Source organism: Hemicordylus capensis, chromosome 1, assembly GCF_027244095.1.
Source record: "Hemicordylus capensis ecotype Gifberg chromosome 1, rHemCap1.1.pri, whole genome shotgun sequence".
Classification (NCBI taxonomy): domain Eukaryota; kingdom Metazoa; phylum Chordata; class Lepidosauria; order Squamata; family Cordylidae; genus Hemicordylus; species Hemicordylus capensis.
In genome coordinates, this window is record NC_069657.1 from 34,176,737 (window position 1) to 34,195,531 (window position 18,795).

At 47.6% G+C, this 18,795-nt stretch overlaps 1 protein-coding gene across 3 annotated transcripts in view; it reads right to left on the reverse strand.

Moving 5' to 3' along the window:
• SLC24A4 (solute carrier family 24 member 4) overlaps positions 1-18,795 on the reverse strand; it is a 199,597-nt gene that overhangs the window by 71,156 nt on the left and 109,646 nt on the right. For 2 of the 3 annotated variants that reach the window (XM_053280727.1, XM_053280717.1), the window contains exons 4-5: positions 9,328-9,402; positions 4,088-4,172 (exon numbers count right to left, since the gene is read on the reverse strand). In XM_053280727.1, coding sequence (XP_053136702.1) covers positions 4,088-4,172; positions 9,328-9,402 — 160 coding nt within the window. The remainder of the gene's footprint in view (positions 1-4,087; positions 4,173-9,327; positions 9,403-18,795) is intronic. The other variant, XM_053280737.1, reaches the window with a different exon arrangement.

An 18,795-nucleotide genomic window follows, 5' to 3' on the forward strand; every position in this document is an offset into this window, starting at 1 on the left:
CGACTGATGTTGGGCTGGGGCCATCTGAGTCCGACCACTTGGCAGTTTTCTGTGGTTTTGAAGTTGGCAAAGTATATGACATTGAACATGCAGTACTCCTCAGCTTCTGTACTTTCTGGAGCGTGTGATCAGTTTGTTCAGAGAAGAGACAGAGAAGAGCCAAATCCCACATGGCTGCGCGCAAGCGAGAAGCCCTGTTTCTGTGAGCCTGTTCTGTAAACTTCTGGCAGTGTGGACAGGTCTCAACAATATGAGATTCCCCCAAGCACAAGAGGCTCACGGTGTGCGTATTGGGGGAAGGGATCGTCAATCTGCAGCGGACACACTTCTTTGTGCCCAGCATACAGTTCGAAGGCTGGCAGGCCACCACGCTCTGTCCTAGTTGGGATCAGAGCTCCGGGAAAGGGAAAACCGATCAAATTAAAACGCCAAAGAAAAAACATCACTATATGAAAATCAAAGAAAGAAGAATTAAGAGGTTAGGAAAAATAAGCAAGGAGATCCTACTCATTGCTGAGCTGAAGACTCCACAATGTTCGCTGAAGCATGGACGAAGAAAGACTGAGGGGATGAGGAGTTGCGCAGCCGCATATTATTATTATTATTTATTATTTTTACATTTATATCCCGCTCTTCCTCCAAGGAGCCCAGAGCAGTGTACTACATACTTGAGTTTCTCTTCACAACAACCCTGTGAAGTAGGTTGGGCTGAGAGAGAAGTGACTGGCCCAGAGTCACCCAGCTAGTTTCATGGCTGAATGGGGATTTGAACTTGGGTCTCCTCGGTCCTAGTCCAGCACTCTAACTACTACACCACGCTGGTTCTCACACAACGCGGCTGGGGGAGGAGTTCCCGCCAAAAGCAGGAGAAATCGAGCTTGTTAGATTCCGACGAGGTCTCTGCGCACGCGCATAGCTCATATGTGTAGAAGACAGAGACCACGTCGAAGAAACATCTTTCTATAGATGGCAGCCATCTTATGTGCTAGAAAAGGAAAACACTAACGAAAACTGGATGCCATTATACTACCAAGAGAAAACCAGATTTGCAGGTGGCACAGCTGGTATTTGTACCATAGGCTAATTAGTATCAAAGTTCATCATCCATTAGAGTGGTCAGGGGACAAGAACCGGCTGAAAATTTTAGTTGATATTTTAGCTGAATTGTTTGACTGTTTTAATATTAAATTTTATATATGTTTCAATTGTTTAATCTTTTCAGTTGTTTTGTTATTGTAAATCACCTAGAGACTTCGCTAGTGGGTGGTATATAAATTTTATTTATTTAATTTTTATTAAACATATTTCTATACCGCCCAAAACTTGCATCTCTGGGTGGTTTACAATTAAAATCATTTAAACATTAAAATAATTTAAAACCCAACATTAAAAATATTAAAACTATAAATCTAATTAAAAGCCAGGGTGAATGTGTCTTCAGTGCCTTTTTAAAGGTTTCCAGAGATTTGGGGAGGCTCTTATTTCAACAGGGAGCGTATTTCAAAGTCCAGGGGCAGCAATAAAGAAGGCCCGTTCCCGAGTAGCCGCCAGACTTGTTGGCGGCAACTGCAGAGGAACCTCTCCAGATGATCTTAACATGCGATGGGGCTCATGGTGAAGAAGACGTTCTCTTAAATTCGCAGGGCCTAAGCTGTTTAGGGCTTTATAAGTAACTAGTATTTTTAAGCCCGTTATAATAACGGGCGCTAGGGTTTTTTCTTCCCCTTTTTTCCTTCTTCCTTTCTCTTGCCCCCCCTTTTTTTGTTTCTGTTTTCTTTCTGTTTCTGTTCCTTTCTTTTCTTTCTTTCCTTTTCTCGCTCTCCTTCCCCCCCCCTTTTTTAAATTCTTCTCTATGTCTTTTCCTCTTTTCTTTCTATAATGGGCTTGGCTGGTTGTTGTTTTTTAATTCCTTCTTCCTCTCTCTTGTCCTCACCCTGAAATAATATCAATGCTTAGAGGAAGAAAATCCTGCCTAATTTGAAGGTGAAGTTGAGGTTTAGAGTATGCATCAGTATTGCAGAGGTGAGAGTCCTTGGCAAAAGTATTTTGATTAGCAAATAAGTAAATACAATTCAAACAGCTCAAAAATCAGAACCAAGGTTAAACTTAAGACTTTCAAACTTTACATAGAGTGGAACTTTATAGGTGAAACACATATCCTTAACTCTTCCCCAAGGACCCCGTTTCTCCTTCTTTATTGCATTTATAATTGAACAGCTTTGTAAAATATGTGATTTCTGGATGAAGGATTTTCTCCCAGGATGCTTTAAACACTTAATGATTTACATTTTCTGCATCAACTGTGCTTGTATTGCTTTCATGTAAAGCATCAAAAAAATGTGCTATGGCTCTATTCCAGAAAGCTATGCTCATGACTGAGATGGCAAGCAGCGGGAATTGCAGGGACGGACCTACCTTACCCCCAGACAATCATCGCTGTTCCTGTTAGTGTGCCACCATGCGCCCACGATTCCTTCTCCCCCCCCCCCATGATTAAGGGCCAAATCGGCCCATGTAAATGCCGCCACCCGCCCTCCCAGCTGCCCGAGTCCCCCTCACCCGGTTAGGAAGTCCACATTTTGAGAAGCAGAGAGGAGCTCGCAAGCAGAGCTCCTCTCTCTGCAAAACCTCTTCCCGAACTGGCGCTTTGGGTGCAAAGGACGCCTATTGCGTCCTTTGCGTCCATAGTGTCAGTTCGGGCAGAGCCTTTGCAGAGAGAGGAGCTCTGCTTGCGAGCTCCTCTCTGCTTCTCAAAATGTGGACTTCCTAACCGGGTGAGGGGGACTCGGGCAGCTGGGAGGGCGGGCGGCAGCAATTGTTTGGGCTCGCCATCGCCGCTTCTGGACTCTGGCCTCCTGGGCGGGCGGAGAGTGCCGCCCCCGCCGCCCAGAGTGCCACCCGCCCCTGTCGTCTTTCCCTTCCTGCGGCATGGCCGGTCCTTTTGCCACCGCCTCTACCCTCCTCCCGGCTTTCCCGTTCGCGTTGCGGCTGGGCTGGTCCCGCTGCCGCCGCCCAGAGTGCTGGCCGCCGATCCGCCTCTACCCTCCCCGCGGCATGGCCGGTCCTCTTGCCGCCGCCTCTACCCTCCCCCCCTCTGCTTTCCCGTTCGCGTTGCGGCTGGGCTGGTCCCGCCACCGCCGCCCAGAGTGCTGGCCGCCAATCCGCCTCTACCCTCCCCACGGCATGGCCGGTCCTCTTGCCGCCGCCTCTACCCTCCCCCCCCCGCTTTCCCGTTCGCGTTGCGGCTGGGCTGGTCCCGCTGCCGCTGCCCAGAGTGCTGGCCGCCAATCCGCCTCTACCCTCCCCGCGGCATGGCCGGTCCTCTTGCCGCCGCCTCTACCCTCCCCCCCGCTTTCCCGTTCGCGTTGCGGCCGCCAACATGGCCGCCTGGTGTCGGCAGTCCTGTCTCCCTTGGGCTGTTCTGGGCCTGCGCGAAGCGCAGGCCCAGAACAGCCCAGGGAGGCAGGGACGCAGATCCCCAACGTTCCAAGGCCACGGCCACTCACTTAGCCTTTTATTATATAGGATAAACAACACCTTGTATTTTGCCCAGAAACGTACTGGCAGCCAGTACAGTTCTTTCAACACAGGAATGATATGGTCCCAGAGACCAACTTGGCAGCCACATTCTGGACCATATGTTAAATAAATAAATAAAATCCTAGTTCATGTAGATGAACATGAACCAGGATTTTATTTATTTATTTGAATAATGATCAAGTAATTATTTAAATAATTGATTAAATTTAATTAATTAATTGGTGACTAATCTGACATATTGATATACATACTGCCCATTACTGAAGTCTCTAGTTGGTCTACAAAACAACCCAAAAGATCAAACATTTAAAACAATCAATAACATTCAAGTAGGGGACTGGATGGTCAACATTTGTTCTCTGGAGCATGGAGCGCAGATATTACCTTGGTGGAAGTTTGTTGATACCCAAGTCCAGGACATCCATTGGTATATTTATTTTGAAGATCAGTGGTACATGCAAACATAACTGTATATTAACCATTCTTGTGCCCTACTGTTTGGGAAATGGCTACATATATTGTATGTATTTGGGGACAGACTCCTCACCTATGACAGATGCAAATAATTCTGGGGTTGAGCTTCCTGCAGCCATAAATGTGGCTCCTGCAACATCTTCACTCAGATGTAGTTTCTGAAAGAAAAAAAAAACCAGGAACCATCTTTCCACCACTATTTATTTACTTGTTAAAATTTATAGATCCCCTTTTTACAAAAACAAGTGTATCCAAGGTGATGCACAATGATATTAAAAGCAATATATTCAAAATAAAAGCACCATCAAAACAATTTAAAACCAACACAACAAAAGAGAAAATAGCAAATAGACATGTACCAAAGAAGACCAACAGACAATCTCAATGCAAGCCACAGGGCTGGCAAAACAAGTATTCTGCTAGTATATCCTCACTTTGGTTGGCAAAATAACCCAGAGCAGGGTCTCTTTAGAAAGCCTCAGCAGATTCATATGGAATAAAGTGGTCCTTCAGGTACCCTAGACCCAAATCATTTCATGTTTTAAAGGTCAAAACCAGCACCCTGAACTGGGCCTGGAAACAAATCAGGAATCTGTACGGATCAAAAACAACCAGAGTGATATTCTTCATAAACAGGAGCATACAACAACAATCTAGCCCCAACAACAATATAGCAGCAGCAAGCAGCATTTTGCATAAGCTGGTTTCCAAACACTTTTCAAGGACAGCCCCATGTAGAGCACATAAAAGTAACCAAGTCTGTATGTGATCAGTGCAGATTAGGGATGGGCATGGAATGGGATTCGTGTTCCGTTCCGAACTTGGAAGGGAACGCAAATCCCCGGAACATTCCATCTGAACAACTGGGCAAGCCTGTTGTTCCTGCGGAATGAGCTTGGAATGTTTCGAGTGTTCCAACCATTCCAAGAGCCATTTTGGTGTGCTGTTTTTCCCTTGCTTTCTGTTTTTGGCACTGGCTTCCTACTGACTTGTGATATCCTTGCTTCTTGGAAGGCTTGCTATCATACAAATTAACCTGATTTGTATGATAACAAGTCAACCAAGAAGCAAGTGCGGACACACCTGGAGTACTGTGTACAATTCTGGTCACCACATCTAAAGAAGGACGTTGTAGAACTGGAAAAGGTTCAGAAGAGGGCAACCAAGATGATCAGGGGCCTAGAGCACCTTCCTTAGGAGGCAAGGTTACAACACCTGGTGCTATTTAGTTTAGAAAAAATACGGCTGCGGGGAGAGAAGATAGAGGTCTATCAATGACTACTAGTCGGAGGGCTATCAGGCCAAAGGCCCATCTAGTCCAGCATCCTGTTTCATACAATGGCCCACCAGATGCTGCTGGAAGCCTACAGACAGGAGTTGAGGGCATGCCCTCTCTCCTGCTGTTACTCCCCTGCAACTGGTATTCAGAGGCATCCTGCCTTTGAGGCTGGAGGTGGCCTATAGGCCTCCGACTAGTAGCCGTTGATAGACTGCTCCTCCATGAAGTTATCCAAACCCCTCTTAAAGCCATCTAGGTTGTTGGCTGTCACCACATCTTGTGGCAGAGAATTCCACAAGTTGATTATGTGTTGTATGGAATAATTTTTCATGGCAATTGATTTCATGGGATGACCCCTGGTTCTAGTGTTATGTGAGAGGGAGAAGAATTTCTCTCTATCCACTTTCTCCACTCCATGCATGATTTTATAGACCTCTATGATGTCTCCCCGCAGTTGTCTTTTTTCTAAACTAAATAGCCCTCGGTGTTGTAGCCTTGCCTCCTAAGGAAGGTGCTCTAGGCCCCTGATCATCTTGGTTGCCCTCTTCTGCACCTTTTCCAGTTCTACAATGTCCTTCTTTAGATGTGGTAACCAGAACTGAACACAGCACTCCAAGTGTGGCTGCACCATAGTTTTGTATAAGGGCATTATAATATTAACAATTTTAATATTATAAGGGCAGTTTTAACAGCCCTTAACGGTTTGGGCCCGGGATATCTGAGGGACCGCCTTCTCCCAAGGGTTTATGCCCCCTTGATGAGGTCATCTGAGGGGGCTCTGCTCCAGGTGCCGACAATGAGGGAGGCTCGTCTGTCATGCATGCAGGACAGGGCCTTCTCTGTTGCTGCCCCAGACTCTGGAATGCTCTCCCAGTGGCTATTCGCTCCTCAGTCTCCATCACAGCTTTTAGAAAGCATGTTAAATCTTGGCTTTTTACGGAGGCTTTTATATGATTGTCTCTGCTGCTGCTCTTTGTATTTTGTACTATTTTTATGCTTGTGTTTTAAATTTTTAATCAGATTTGTTTTTAAAGTTTTGCCTTATATTTTAATTGTGACATTTTTATAATCTTGTTTTAAATTCTGCTGTAAACCGCCTTGGGATTATTTTAATGAAAGGCGATATATATATTTTACAACAACAACAATTTTCAACCCCCTTCCTGATATCTCTAGCATGGAATTGGCCTTCACAGCTGCTGCACATTGAGTTGACACCTTCAACGAGCTGTCCACCATGACCCCAAGATCCCTCTCCTGGTCAGTCACCATCAGTCAGATTCCATCAGCATATACATGCGCGGTGGGGGGGGGTTGCCCCAATATGCATCACTTTACACTCACCAACAGTGAACGGCATTTGCCATTTTGTCACCCACTCACCCAGTTTGGAGAGATCCTGAGGCATTCTCATGATCCATGTGAAGTGCCAGACAGGGTTCAGCAGGGAGAGTGGGCTTAGCCCGCTCACTCCGCAGATGAGCAGTCACTCGTTGTTGGGCGGCTGGATTGGCCTCCTAGTCGAGTGGCTGCTCCAGTTGGGCTCTCCTGCACCCAGCCGTGGCTCCACTGGGAGCTCTTGGGGAAGGGGAGCACTGCTGTGCGGTGCTCCGGCCCCCCAAACCCCAGGGGTTCCTATCACTCATACGGTGCCTTCCTGGGGTCTCCCCACCCCTCTTCCCCTCCCACCCTGAGTGTGTCAGCCGCGGCTGCAAGCAGCCACGGCTGATACATGATCAAAATAACAAGGTTAACGGAGCAACTGCAATCATTAGAGGTAAAGAGAGTTGGGTTTGTGACCCATGTGTTGACCGCACGGTGACTTGCCTGCCTGGTGTGAAGCTCTGTTTGCTGCGTTAACCTCATTTAGGGGGAGGGTTTGTTAAGCGGTCTATCCACCAGAGAACCACCAGGTTCGCCTGCAAGCCCAGTTGTTCTCATGATTGATCACAACCAAGCTGGGCTCCATTAGCCCGGTTTTGATCAATCATGAAAATAGCTTCCCTGTCTGCTTTTTATGTGGTTCTGCTCTGTCCCCTTCTGTTTTATCTGAATCTTTTACACCCTTGCACCTTAAGGGATCGCATTTGCCAAACCGGATACTGCCCAGCTCCCATCGACTGTTCCCCAGGTGTCATTTTGAAAGATATTCTGTGACCTTTTTGATTTTAAGCGCCAGCAGTCTGGTTCCAACTTGGTTCAAGTGCAGCCTGTCCCTTTTGTACAGGCCTTACTTGCCCCAAAATGTATCCCATTGCTTAACAAATCTAAATCTCTCCTCTCAGCACCAATGTCTCATCCATGCATTGAGACCCTCAGCAATGCCTGTCTCACGGAACCTGTGAGTGGAACAGGTAGCATTTCTGAGAATGCTACCTTCGGGGTCCTGGACTCCAATATGCTACCTATCAGTCTAAATTTGGCTTCCAGGACCTCCAGACTACATTACCCCACATCATGGGTGCTGACGTGCACCATGACAGCTGTCTCCTCCCCAGCACTGCCTAGGAGCCTGTCTAGACGCTGCGTAATGTCTGCAACCTTCGCACCAGGCAGGCAAGTCACCGTGTGGTCAACACATGGGTCACAAACCCAACTCTCTATACCTCTAATGATTGAATCGCCCACTCCCCACCCCCCCGGAGGAGTAACCCATGTACAAGAGTATATGGGCTCACCATCCATGGAAGGGGTCCCTTCTGCAAAAGCATTTCCTTCTTCTCCCTGACAGCAGAGAAGCTATCAGCCTTGGAGTGGGATGTCTCTACCACATCCCTGAAGGTTTTGTCTGCATGCCTCTCTTTCTCTCTGAGTTTCACTAGATCTACCACCTTGGTCTCGAGGAACGAACTTGTTCCCTGAGAGCCAGGAGCTCCTTGCACCGAGCACACACCCATGACTTCTGCCCAAGGAGCAAACAGTCATACATGCGACACTCTGTGCAATACACTGGGAAGTGCTGCCTCCTCTGCTGGCTTTCTATCTTCATAACTGGTTTTGTTGGCTGTTTACAGTATTTAGAGATAGTTTATTAGAAAGTTAGGTCTTAGCTGTATTGCTCAGCTATTTAACTGTTCAAACTTCCTTTATCAAGAACATGAAGGAAGGAGTAGTGCTTACCTTCTCTTCCCACTGGGCAACTTGTGATCAAGGGGACTTGTTTCAGGATCCCCTGAACATTTCCTCACTAAACTCCACACAAAGCTCCAATGCCATGTTTTCTATCTCTGTTTGCTAAGCTCTCAGGCCTTCTTCACCCCTTGTATTCAAGACCAGTAGTCAAACTGACTGTGTTCAGGAATGTGACCCTCCTACAAGCTGAGGCATTCACCAGGAATGAATACCCCACACAGGCTACTCTTCTGTCAAAGACACAAACACTTCCACCCAACCAGAAATCAAACCCTAGAAAAATTACCAGCCCTAACAAACTTAGTTTCTCCTTCCCCTCTTGCTTTCTTGGTGATTTCTTTAGTTTATTTCCTTGCTGTGTTCCCTTGCTTGATACCTTCTTTAGGAGAGAAATACAACCTTGTTGCTTCCTCTTGCGCTCAGACCAGCAGGCAATTGACTCTCCTCAGGAATGTTGCTTCCTCAGAACATTGCTTCCAAATGATACTTCATAGGCCATGCTACCCATTCAGAACAAGCTGAATAGCCATCTGTGGATTAGCTTTCCTTCTGACCAACAGAACTTCTCTCCTGTTTGTACTACGTCTCAGTTAGTCCATGAGCAGCCCTTACAGCCCAGGAACCAGCTGAGATATTATATGCCTAAAGTTCTGCTGAGAAAATAGAATCCCCATACCAGAAGTGAGAGAGACAAGCAAATCAAGCCTTAAAATGTCATTCTTGGCTGACATGATCTTCAGAAATACAATTAAGAACAAATCTTTAGGGCCATGAGACCATTGTGAAATATGAAAAAAATACAAAACAGTGCAGGCAGATTTGAGGTACCCCCTGCTAGTTACAAAACTACATAATAATTACAAAATAATTACAAAAGAAAGCAAAAATTCTCTTTCACATACCTCACAAATTTTCTCTAAAGATGGTACAAAGAAATCATCACATACAATAGCCAAGGCATAGAACATATACAGAGCCTGTGAGGGGGAAAAACAAGAAGGCATTATAAATTAACTTGACCACACACGAGACGTAACAGGAAAATTATGTTCTAGACCCAGGGATTCCCAACCTTGGATCCCCAATTGTTTGATGATAATTCCTATTATCCTCAGCCACAATGGCTGAAAGCCACTCATATCTGCAATCTACTTCCTATGTGCCATCAGTTTGTAGTCCCACAAGTGAAGCACTGCCTCAATCCTTCCCTCCTTGCCTGCCTAGCACTCTCTCCATTGACCTTTCTATCAGCAGGAAACGTTTTTTCCTATTCTTCTTAGCCCATTCTGCTTAGCCCACTTCCCACTGATCATGAAATTCACTGGGCTCGCATCCGAGCCCGGTTGAGTCAAAGCGGGTCATCCGCTTAAGTAGCCCTCCCCTAAGCTCAGGTTAGTGGAGCAAGTGCTCCGCTAACCCGGGCTTTCCGACTGTGAGTCGCCGCAGCGTGGCTCCGCGCCACAGCAACTCACGAGTAGACCCCTGACCGGGAGGCTGAAAGACAGCCTCCCGGCTCGGGGGTCTCTCCAGCATGCCCTGCACGCTTGCGCAAGGCATGCTGCAGCTTCCGTGGGCCATGCGGCCCCTGATCCTCCCAGCCCCCATTGGATCCATAACAGAGCCAGCAGTCGTGTGGGTTGCCACTTCAGCCACCCAGAGCAGGCTGCCTGCTCGTGTGCAGGGAGAGCAGCCTAAGCCCGCTCTCCCCACTAACCCTCCCAAGGCTCTTCTCACTGATTGTGAGAAGAGCCTCTATATCTAGCTTTTGTACCCATGCCTTCCCTACGTTCTGTGCCCTGCTCCCACTGAGCTTTCCAGTCTTCTGTCACCCTACTTATACCCACATCTCTTCCTATTCCTTAAGTCTGTGTGAAGCTTTCTCTGTCCACCCCCCATTTATCAACCTTTTACTTGAGTTCGCAAAGCACAACTGCTAAAAAGGTTGAGAACTAGTTTCAGTAGATAGAATGTTAATGACAGTTTCATGCCATCTAATCAATGTAGCTGCTAATCAGTCCAGACGTTACTTTTATAGCTTCAGATTAATCTTATGCTCACTCAGGGGAATTATAACTGTACCATATTGCAGTAAAGAGTTAAAAGCTTTAGAGTTCAGTGAGACTTTTTTTTTTTGGCATCTCCTTCAATTCACACAAAGCCACAATTATTAAAACAGCAATTCAGTTAGAGAAGCTATTATCCATCTGATTCCTCAAAATGCTAACATGAAATACAGTTTTTTCCTTAAAACACAGTATGAAAGGTACAATTTGCATTTAAAACGGGAAACTTTCAAAGAGGTAAAATTAAAGGAGAAATGTAGATATGTTTGAGCATGGTTATTTTGAGTTGGATGCTGAATTATTTCAGCAATCTACAGAACTGCGAAGGAGAAGAAGCAAAGGCTGTACTTATGCAAGACATTTACCACTTCCTGAAATAGACTGGGGAAATAGTCTTACAGACGATGATGATTGTTATTAGTATCGCTATTATTATTTATAATGTACCTAAAAGGTTCACTAGGTGCTATACAATAATTACAATCAAAAAAGAAGTGCCTGTTGTGAACTTGTTTGCCTCATGATCACTTGTACTGAAACTCTGAACTTTTCTAGGCCTGAAAGCTCCAGTACATACATCCCTTCCACTTGCAAGAGCTTCCTCATCCACTTCAATAGAGGGGGCAGTACTGCTACATACATCAGTTTACATACAAGGATCAGGATTTGTCCTCAGCTGAGTCTGTGTTATACAATGCATCTTAGGTCTGAACACTTATCCCCATCCAACAGTCTTGGACAGCGCACCTATACAATCTTCTGTTATTCATTTCTGTTCTTATAAATAATTGGATATGCACCTTCTGATGAAATCTGTGAGGAGGTCTGTATGTTTAGGAGCTCTGTGCTACATTGGTGCTCTCACTAGGCTCTGGGCCCAGGTGAGACTGTCCTCATATTGTACACACTAACTAAAGGCTGTAATCCTATGCACAGTTACCTGGAAGTAGGCCCAAGTGAACACATTCGAACTTACTGAGCACAGAGAAACACTCATAGCATCTAGCCTACATGCCTGCTCACCTTCCCAGAGGGACCAATTTACCAATCCTCGGCAAAGAAAGCTGGAGTATATACCCCAAGTGCTTGTCCTGGCAAGTTTACAATAAACCATAAAGTCTGGGATCATATCTCATTAGAGGTGCCACTTGGCTTTTTGTTTCATTTGCCATTAGCTGTCAGCAATATTTTATAGTCTGCCTCCATGGAATACAAAGGGACCCTTTAAAATTTGCTGTCTCCTTAGGTGTAAATTGGCAGAAATCAATGGATGCAAACAGGTGGATTAGATATTTCCTTTTCAAGTCTAAGAAAGGGTTGTACAAAAATAACACACAGTTTTTTCTGAAAATATACTTGGAGACCATGGGACCATATTTGAAGGCAAGGGCAATACTAGGTTCTTAAAAGATCAGAAACCCAGACCCACGGGCCTGCCTCAGGCCCATGGACCCCTCTTTTGATTATTAAACTCAATCATGGCCTCTCCACAAGAATAATCAGGGTGCTTTTTTAAAAAAAGTCTCCATTTTTATACTACTCAGTGCAATTCTATACATGTCTACTTGGAAGTAACGAATACTGTGGTCAGTGGGACTTACTCCAAGGTGACTACAGGATTAAAACCTTAATTAATTAACCAGACACTGAAAAGGAAAAGGAGGAGGAGGAGGAGGAGGAGGAGGAGGAGGAGGAGAAGAAGAAGAAGAAGAAGAAGAAGAAGAAGAAGAAGAAGAAGAAGAAGAAATAATAATCAAACCAGACTGGCAGGGATTGCTCCAGCAATACCACAGCTAAAATGGGGGTCTGAATCTCCTTTTTATTCAACACTCAGTGCCTTACACAACAGTCAAGAGCCAATGCAATTTAGTGATTACAGTGCTGGACTAGGATTGGGAAGGCCTGGATTCAACTCCTTCCCTGAACAGCCATGAAGCTGATTGGGTAAATTTAAGTCAGTCACTCTCTCAACCTAATCTACTTCACAGGATTGTTGGTGGGATAGGAATATAGAAAGCTGCCGTATACTGAGTCACACCATTGGTCTATCTAGCTCAGTATTGTCTTCACAGACTGGCAGTAGCTTCTCTAAGGTTGCAGGCAGGAATCTCTCTCAGCCCTATCTTGGGGAAGTCAGAGAGGGAACTTGAAACCTTCTGCTCTTCCTAGAGTGGCTCCATCCCGAGGAGAATATCTTACAGTGCTCACATATGGTCTCTCATTCAAATGCAACCTGGGCAGACCCTGCTTAGCTAGGGGGATAAGTCATGCATGCAAGAAAGAACCACATATGATGTCCTGAGTTCCTTTATGGAAGGACATCTTTAAATGTTATAAAATAGCTGTATGGAGTGAAGGAGAGGTGACTGACACTGTTTCTGGCACTAAAGAATTTATCTGGGACACGTGCCCCATTGGACTAATGTTGACAGCATTCCTGTTTGCAAGGAAAGCTGTTATTCTTGGTTCTGAGGGTTCCACGTGTTACAGAAAACAAACATGCATTTACATAACATTGGAAGCTGCCATATATTGAGGTAATTCTCATGAATGGCCAAAATCAGGCTAAGGGAGCCTAGCCTGATTTCGGCCGAGCGTGAGGTGAGCAGGTGAGCCCGGTTTCTCCAAAGCAGGTGACCTGCTTTTGTAGCCCTCCCCTTAAATGAGGTTAGCAGAGCGAGCGCTCTGCTAACCCCATTTTTGTGATCGTGTATTGCTGCGGCACGGCATGGCACCATACCATGGCAACACATGAGGAGACCACTGACGGGAGGCTGAAACAAGCCTCCCGGCCCTGGGGATCTCTCCAGGATGACCCGCGTGCTTGCTCAGGGCATCCTGGACCTTCCGGGGGCCGTGCGGCCCCAAGTCCCCACAGCCCCCACTGGCTCCATGACAGAGTAGGCAGTCGTGTGGGCAGCTGATCCGGCCACCCAGGGCAGACTGAATGATCGTCTGCAGAAAAAGAGGACTAAGTCCGCTTTCCCCACATACCTCCTTCCGGTGAGTCTCTGATCATGAGACTCTCCTCAATGATCATGAGACTCGCCTCACTGAGTCAGACCATTGGTCTATCTAGCTCTGTATTGTCTTCACAGACTGGCAGCGGCTTTTCCAAGGTTTCAGGCAGGAGTCTCTCTCAGCTCTGTCTTGGAGATGCCAGGGAGGGAACTTTGAACCTTCTGCTCTTCCCAGAGCGGCTCCATCCCCTAAGGCATGGGTGGGGAACCTTGGCCCTCCAGCTGTTTTTGAACTACGACTAAACAGCTGGAGGGCCAAGGTTCCCCACCCCTGCCCTAAGGGGAATATCTTACCGTGCTCACACATCAAGTCTCCCATTTATATGCAACCAGGGTAGACCCTGCTTAGCTAAGGGGACAAGTCATGCTTGCTACAACAAGACCAGCTCTCTTCTCTTAAGACCAGCTCTCCTGTCATCATGACCGTGGCACATGACCAGAAAACCCGGGTTAGCAGGCAGGATAGTCCTCGCTGCTAACTAAGCCTCGCTGCGGCAGCACATGACCAGAAAACCCGGGTTAGCGGAGCAGACGCTCTTTGGAGGGTCTCCAAGGGTGGGTGTGTAAGAGCACAGATGACCACTAAAAGAACCCAAGTTACAGGTAAGCAACCTGTCCTTCTTCGACGTGATCTCTGTGCTTTACACGAACGGGTGCATAGCAAGCTGCACTCGTGCCGTGCTCACCTGGAGGCGGGATCAGGCAAAGATAGATTGTAATACCACCCTGCCAAACGCCGTGTCTTTTCTGGTATGGACATCCAGGGTGTAGTGCTGAATGAATGAGTGCTTCAAAGCCCACGTAGCCGCCTGGCAGATGACGTCCAGAGGGATGGACCTGTCGAAGGCAGTGGAAGCCGCAACTGCTCTCGTTGAGTGTGCTCTGATAGAGGGTGGGAGAGGCTTCTTTAAAATTTGGTGGACTAGAGAGATAGTGCGGACCACCCATCTGGAGATGGTTTGGACTAAGGCTTGTTTGCCCTTATTGGGTCCCGAATAGAGGATGAAGAACGAGTTGGTTGTGCGGAGAGCAGCAGTCCAGTCCACGTAGAAGGCAAATGCCCTGCGAACATCGAGAGAGTGGAGACGACGTTCAGCATCAGTGGATGGTTCTGAAAAGAATGTAGGTAAGGAGATGGGTTGAGAGCGGTGAAAAGAAGTGACGACTTTAGGTAGGAAGGCGATATCAGGCCGGAGTACTACTTTTTCCTTGTGAAAAATAAGGTGAGGAGCGTCCACTCTCAGTGCTCTTAGCTCACTAACCTGCCTGGCGGAAGTGATAGCTGTTAGAAATGCTACCTTACAGGACAGGAGGTCCAAAGAAATTGTGGCCATAGGCTCAAAGGGAGGGTACATAAGGGATAAGAGTACCAAGGTGAGGTCCTATGCTGGGGCCATAACTGGCGGGTCCAGATAGAGGTGATTAAGCCCCTTGAGAAAGTGTTTGACAGTCGGGTTCTGGAACCAGGAAGGTGTGGATGGTGGAGAGTTAGCTATTATGGTTGCCAAGTGTACCCATAGTGAGGGTATTTTCAGTCCAGATTGTTTGAGAGAGAGTAAATATGAGCAGATATGCTCCACTGAAACAGAGTGTAAAGAAACCCTGCAGTCCCTTAGAAAGTTCTGAAAACGGGTCCATTTATGGGTGTAGGATGCGATGGTAGACGGCTTACATGCTGCACTGAGCATGCGCTGAAGGTCTATGGGAAGGTTGGGCTTATGTGCCAGGCTGTGAGGGCCAGGCGCTGGAGGTCAAGGTGCAGGAGGTGACCATCCTGTTGGGAGAGCAGATGTGGTAGGTATGGCAGGTGGTGGTAGCGGTGGTTGGACAGACGGAGGAGGCAGGGGGACCAGGGCCTCCTGGGCCACCAAGGAACGATCAGTATGTAATGGGGACGGTCTTGAGAAATCTTCTGAAGAACTCAAGGAAGAAAAGGTACGGGTGGGAAGGTGTAGGCTAGGAGGCTGGACCATGACCTGGCGAACGCATTTCCCAGAGAGTTGAGTCCGATCCCTGATCTGGAGCAGTATCGGTGACATTGCACGTTCACTTCTGTCGTGAAGAGGTCTATTTCCGGAAGGAACCAGCAGTGGAACAGAGCGTGAAGCGTGGGGCGATGCAACTGCCATTCGTGTGAGGTCGTGCAGGATCTGCTCAATCTGTCTGCAGTCACGTTGTCTTGTCCCTGGATGTGGACTGCCAGAGGTGTGACATCGTGCTGAACGCACCAAAGCCAGAGGTCGATGGAGAGGTACAGGAGGGAGGTGAAGGAGGTGCCTCCCTGTCTGTTCAGGTAGGCTTTCGCAGTAGTGTTGTCCGTTTGGGTTAGGACATGGGGCCTGCTATTAAAGGGAGGAATGCTTTCAGGGCTTTGAAAATGGCCAGAAACTCCAGGTAGTTGATATGATGGGAAGTTTCTGTTGGGGACCAGAGGCCCTGGACACTGTGGTTCTTGGCATGAGCTTCCCAGCCTTCCATGGAGGCATCCGTCATGAGTACGAGGACATGGCATGGGGTTTGGAAGGGGGAACCTATGTGGAGGTTGGCGGGAACTGTCCACCACAAAAGAGAGTGTAGGACCTGAGGCGGAACATGTAGGGTGAGCATGAGGGAGTCCTTGTGTGGAGAGAAAACTGAGAGGAACCAGTGTTGAAGGATCCTGGCATGCAAGTGGGCATGAGGGAGGAGATAGGTAGTGGAGGCCATGTGGCCCAGTAGGCGCTGGATTGTTCGTGCCTGTTGGAAGGGGTGGGAAAGCAGGTGGGAGGAGAGGTCCAGTATGGCCTGAATCCTGCAGTCTGGTAGAAAGATTTTGGTCTGGAGAGAGTCGAAGAGGATGCCGAGGAATTCTATCATCTTGGAAGGGTGAAGCTTGGATTTTTCATAATTGACCTGTAGGCCTAGGCTGGACAAGAGAGTGATGACTGTGTGTAAGTCCTCTAGGAGGGACTGGGGTTCGCTACCATGAGCCAGTCGTCAAGATACGGAGATATCTTGATGTTTTGTTGTTGTACGAAGAAGACCACCGGGACCATGCATTTGGTCAACACCCTCGGTGCAGATGCCAACCCAAAGGGTAGGGCTCTGAACTGGTATGTGACATCTGATATTTGGAAACGGAGGAAACAACGATGCTGAAGTCTCAAGGTAATATGGTAATAAGCGTCCTTGAGGTCGATGGAGATGAACCATTGGTTCTTGTGCAGAAGGGAGATGATGGTAGGGATCGTAACCATGAGAAACCTGTGGTAAGTGACATGAGCGTTGAGGTCACGGAGATCGAGGATGAGGTGGAGAGAGCCGTCTGGCTTGGGTACAGTGAAATATCAGGAGTGAAATCCTGGCAATTGTGGGTTGTGAACTCGTTCTATTGAAAGTTTTGCAAGTAGAGAGTTGACCTCTGAGGGGAGAGCAGAAGTAACCGGCATGCACAGAGGGAGATTGTATGGAGTGGTAGATGAGAATTCTGTGGCATAGCCCATTCGTACAATGATCAGGGCCCAGGAGTCCATGGTGATGCTCTCCCAGGTAGCAGTGAAAGGGGAGAGTCTGGTACCCCAAAGCGGGGAATGACGGGAGTCATTGCCTCTTGGCCTGGGGCTGAGATGCCCTAGGGTGCTGTTGTTGCTTTGGGTTGGAGAATTGGCAGCGTTTTCTGTATGACTGGTATCTGGAAGGATGAAAGGATTTGTCCTGTGGTTGGTAATGCTGGGTCCTGGAAGAATATTGTTGCTGTTGCCATCTTTGAGGTTTGTATGGACGGGCTTTGGATTGTTGAAATCCCATAGAACACACCGTGCTGCAAAGCTTTTGCACCTTTTGGAGTGTACCCATCTTTTCTCCAAACAGGGAGGAGCTGACAAGATCTTCTACCCTAGATATGGCATTGGGGGTGAGGCCGGAGGAGCGTAGCCAGGCGTGGCGACGGAGGTGGCCATCACCTTAGCAGCTCCTTCTGTAGTGTGGCGAACAGCATGAAGCTCCTGTTTGGAGATGTGTGTGGCTTCACAGAGGAAGACTTTGGCAGGGGCTCTTTGATCTTCTGGTAAGTTGTCCAAGAAGGGGGTGATGTTGTCCCATAAGTACGATTGATACCTAGCAGAGTAGGCCTGAAAATTTGCAATTCTTGTTAAGAGAGATGAAATAAGAGTATAAGCGCCTCCCAAACATGTCTAATTTCCTTCCTTCTTTATCAGGTGGCGAAGAAGAAGCGTATCCATGGAATTTAGAGAGCGAGGACTCGACCACAATAGAGTCGGTGGAAGGGTGTTGCTTCAAGAAGGCATCATCTTGATCTGTGGAAGCATGGACTTTATAAAAGGCGTCCAGTTTCTTTGATGTTTGAGGGAGGGAGGAGGGTTTGTGCCAGGAGGCCTTCGTCACCTTTAAAATGGATGGGTTCAGTGGCAATGACACCGAAGGGCGGGCATTTTCCTCAGTTAACTGAAAGAGGGGGTCTGGATCAGATTTGTCCTCCTGAGAGAGTTGGACACCCAGGGAGGATACCATATGAGAGAGCGGAAGTCAGCATATATTTTGAAGTCTTCAGAAGGTGAAGAGGGCCTGGGTTCCATCAAAAGTGTAGGTGGGGGGGGGACCCAATGAGATGCCATCTGAATGAGAGGACTCTGGATCTTCGTCATCCAAGGAAGAAGCAGAGGAATCTCTTCACCCAGGAGAGAGAATGACACAGTTCCCAAGTCTAGAAGGCAGAGGCCTGGCATCAGGAGTTATGGTGGCCATGGCCGCTTGAATAGGATAGTTCCTAGGTGGTACCCTAGGTGGAAGTAGAGAAGTGGTTCGAGGTGGAGGAGGAGGCGGTAAGATCGTCGGTACCGAGCGAAGGTTCTGTATCGAAGACGACAGTCCTGACAGTATCGGCGAGGAGGAATGGTCAAAGGACGGCCTTGCAGCACTCCAAGTCTGGCGGGGGCAACGCGGCTTGTGGTCAGTGTAGAAGTAGTCCGACTCTTCCTCCATTTGCCTCGCTTAGCGTTCATCAAGGGCAGCTTCATAGTCCCGGTTGGTCCACTGCCATGGTTGTTCTGGATGAAGGTCCTCGGGTTCGGAGGCTGCCTCGGACTCGTAGACAGGATTGTGCGGACTAGATGTATAGGCCACTTCCGCATCCAGGACGGTTTCCGTCTCGAGAGTATGGGATCGACGCTCGGTATCATGGGTCGATCTTTGCTTCTTTCTCGGAGCAGCATCCTGAGTACGACAGTCCTTCTTTCTCTTCTTCTTTTTTGAAGGTTGGACAGTGTGGGATTCAATGATTGCCGCTTTC